At 33.8% G+C, this 2,940-nt stretch overlaps 1 protein-coding gene across 1 annotated transcript; it reads left to right on the plus strand.

The window, feature by feature from the left end:
• The first annotated feature begins 891 nt into the window (after positions 1–891).
• On the plus strand, positions 892–1,716 carry LOC131625363 (non-specific lipid-transfer protein A-like). Its single transcript, XM_058896229.1, has 2 exons — positions 892–1,290; positions 1,564–1,716. The coding sequence occupies exons 1-2, from the start codon at positions 953–955 to the stop codon at positions 1,571–1,573; spliced, it is 348 nt and encodes a 115-aa protein (XP_058752212.1). The 5' UTR covers positions 892–952; the 3' UTR covers positions 1,574–1,716.
• The last annotated feature ends 1,224 nt before the right edge of the window (positions 1,717–2,940 follow it).

The following is a 2,940-nucleotide window of genomic DNA, read 5'->3' on the forward strand; positions in this document are numbered from 1 at the left end:
CAAATTAATTTTACTTAAAAATGTATCATCTACTTTGACTGTTGGTGGTGGTTTTTTTTGTGAGTGCATAGGTAAGAGTAAAGTGCCCGTTCGGATATGGAAACTGTTATGTATAGGATACAAAATTTTAATAAACATTAAAATATAAATATATATGTCAATAGAAAATAATAATTTCTCACTATAATATATGGAATAGAAAATTATATTGTTCAATTTACCACAAAACATTTAAATAAAAGTTTAATTAATAAAAAATTGTATTGAAGAATGACTTTTCAGGGTTTTGGAGAGCTCGATATGGATGCGTATCCATACTCTTTCATCAACATTCACTAAAAAAAAAAAAGTAATCTGCCACGGACAGAAAACCGCGGCAATATGCAAAATAATCGTGGTTATAAGTTTTTGCCACGGTTTGGCCATGGAAATTAAACTGTGGGATATGCGGGCGTGGCCTAAAGTATAGTCCACGGTTTTGTAGTTTGAGCCACGTTTTTTGTAAAACCGTGGCTTGTATAGGCTACAGTTTAGATATCTAGATTAAGGCCGAGGCTTACCATTTCCCTCAGTTTTAAACCGTGACCAGATCGTAAAACCACGGTTTCTATTCAATGTATAGCATACGGTTTAGTTGCCTAGGTCTTGTCACGGTTTGTTTATAGCCACTAATTAAAACGGCGGCTATATGTAAGCCAATGTTTTAAGTTTTTTCTCACTGACCCAACAAATAGAATGCCAATCGTGGCAAATACTTTCTTCAAGTATCGACAACACTCAGTAGCATTTCAAGCAATAACGTAACTTTTCATGGTGAATACATAAAAAATTACCTTCTATAATATATTTTTACCTTTACAATATGCCACATCTTAAGCTATATATATAGATACCCCACCTTTCAATCTTCATATATCATACACTGAAACACAAGTAAGTTTAAAAAATCAAGATGAAGAATTTGAGTTTGATTCTAATATTTCTAGTCCTATTGCTCCTAAATACCGAGCAAGGGAATGCTCTTGATTGCGGACAAGTACAGTCATCTGTACACCCTTGTGAGGCATATCTCCTCAAAGGTGCTAACGAGCCATCAGCTGGTTGTTGCAGTGGCGTTAGATCTATAAGAGATTCGGCAACCACTGTTGAAGAACGACGTGCTGCATGTGAGTGCTTGGAAAAATTTGCTAACAAGTACCCTAACGTTAGAGATGATTTAATTGCCTCAGTTCCAGTACGTTGTGGTGTTGACTTAGGTTATCCTATAAGCAAAGCCATGAATTGCAATGAGTAAGTTTTCAATATTTCTTTCTTTATAAAATTACACTTTAACATAATTTTATTTATACTCTTTATGAAGAGAAACATATATATTTAATGTTATGGAAAATTATTTATAAGTTGATGTCTTTGTAAAAATTGCTTTATAAATAATACAACCCTTTGTAATAAGTGTAAAAATAGTTGATAAAGTAGTAATTTAATCTTGCTTTACTTCTATATGTTTTACAAATTTATTTTTTATTGTATTGCTGATATTATTTTTTGTGTTTTGTTTGGCAGCATTCCTTGAACTCAATGGAGATAATAATAAACTGAACAGGGTGGACACATGGTTGTTCTTATAAAAATAATACAAACCCTGTATAAGTATGTTCTATGGTGGTGTAAAATTTAATGTGACGTTAAAAAATATATGATATTTATATTTACTTACCTTTGTGCATTATTTTTTATTACAGAGATTAACTTATGCATAAAAAGTTAGACATTACTTTTTCAATTATTCAATTTGGTAATAACTTTCTAGTCAATGTTTATTTTTGAAAATAAAAATCATAAAAAAATAACAAAATTAGTTTTTTAATAAATAAAAATATTTTGAAAATATGAGTACAAGAGATACTCCAACCCAATAGAACAATGGTTTAGACAAAAAACCCAAACAGAAAAATTAATTGCTAAATCCTCTTTTTAAAATAATTTACATAAAGTTCTCATATGATTAACAATGTGAATGAATCATATTTCTATATCCCCTATATATATATTTTCTTCAAGTTTCATTCTAAAGAGCTTGTAATAATGGGTAACCTAAAGGTTTTCCTACATTTCTTTTGCAATATCGTAGTGAGAAACACCCAAAAACTCGTCATTTTCCAGAGAAATGGTGATAATAGTTTTAGACTTTAAACAATTTAGGAGGTAGAAGATGGAAGGTTGTTAGCGATTCGGTGTGACAATGTGATGATTTTGGGGGAAAAAATCTATGCCAACTTGCCCAGTTTTGAACGTTCTAGATCGGGTTTCGAAGGAAAGTCTAGATCGAGCGCGCCTCTGGGGGAAGGGAGTGTGTTTCAGGGGGCGTTGAAGGTGGGAACCAAGGGAGAAGAGTTGAAGATTAGATGGGGAAGAGCAATTTTTTGAACAGATCTTTTGCTAGTGTGGTAACCGATGGGAATATAGTCAGGAAGAACAATGTTCTTAAGCCTGTTCTTAGTTATACAACCAGTGCTGAAGATAGGAGCATGATGGAAAGAGCTTATGTGGGTTTCGTGTTGATCCCTGGATCGACTTATAACATACAATCACATTTTGAGATGGAAGGTTATTTTCAAGTGAAAGTGACACCGATGGGGAGAAACTTATGTCTTTTAGAAGAAGTGGAGGAAGATGTGATCGACGATTTAACAGGGGAGGGTGAAACTTGGTGGAAGCAGTGGTTCTCTGAGATTAGGAGGTGGAATGAATTTGATCGCGATGAAGGGAGAGTTATTTGGGTTAGTGTTTATGGGGTCCCAAATCACGCTTGGAATTGAAACTTCTTTGTAGCTTTAGCAAACACGATGGGTAGCTTTATTTGCTTGGACGAGTCTACGGCGAATAGGTCCAACTTCGACACCGCGAGGTTTATGGCAAGGGTGCAGATTGATCATGTGC

This window comes from Vicia villosa, unplaced genomic scaffold (assembly GCF_029867415.1).
Source record: "Vicia villosa cultivar HV-30 ecotype Madison, WI unplaced genomic scaffold, Vvil1.0 ctg.000210F_1_1_2_unsc, whole genome shotgun sequence".
NCBI classification, from domain to species: Eukaryota; Viridiplantae; Streptophyta; class Magnoliopsida; order Fabales; family Fabaceae; genus Vicia; species Vicia villosa.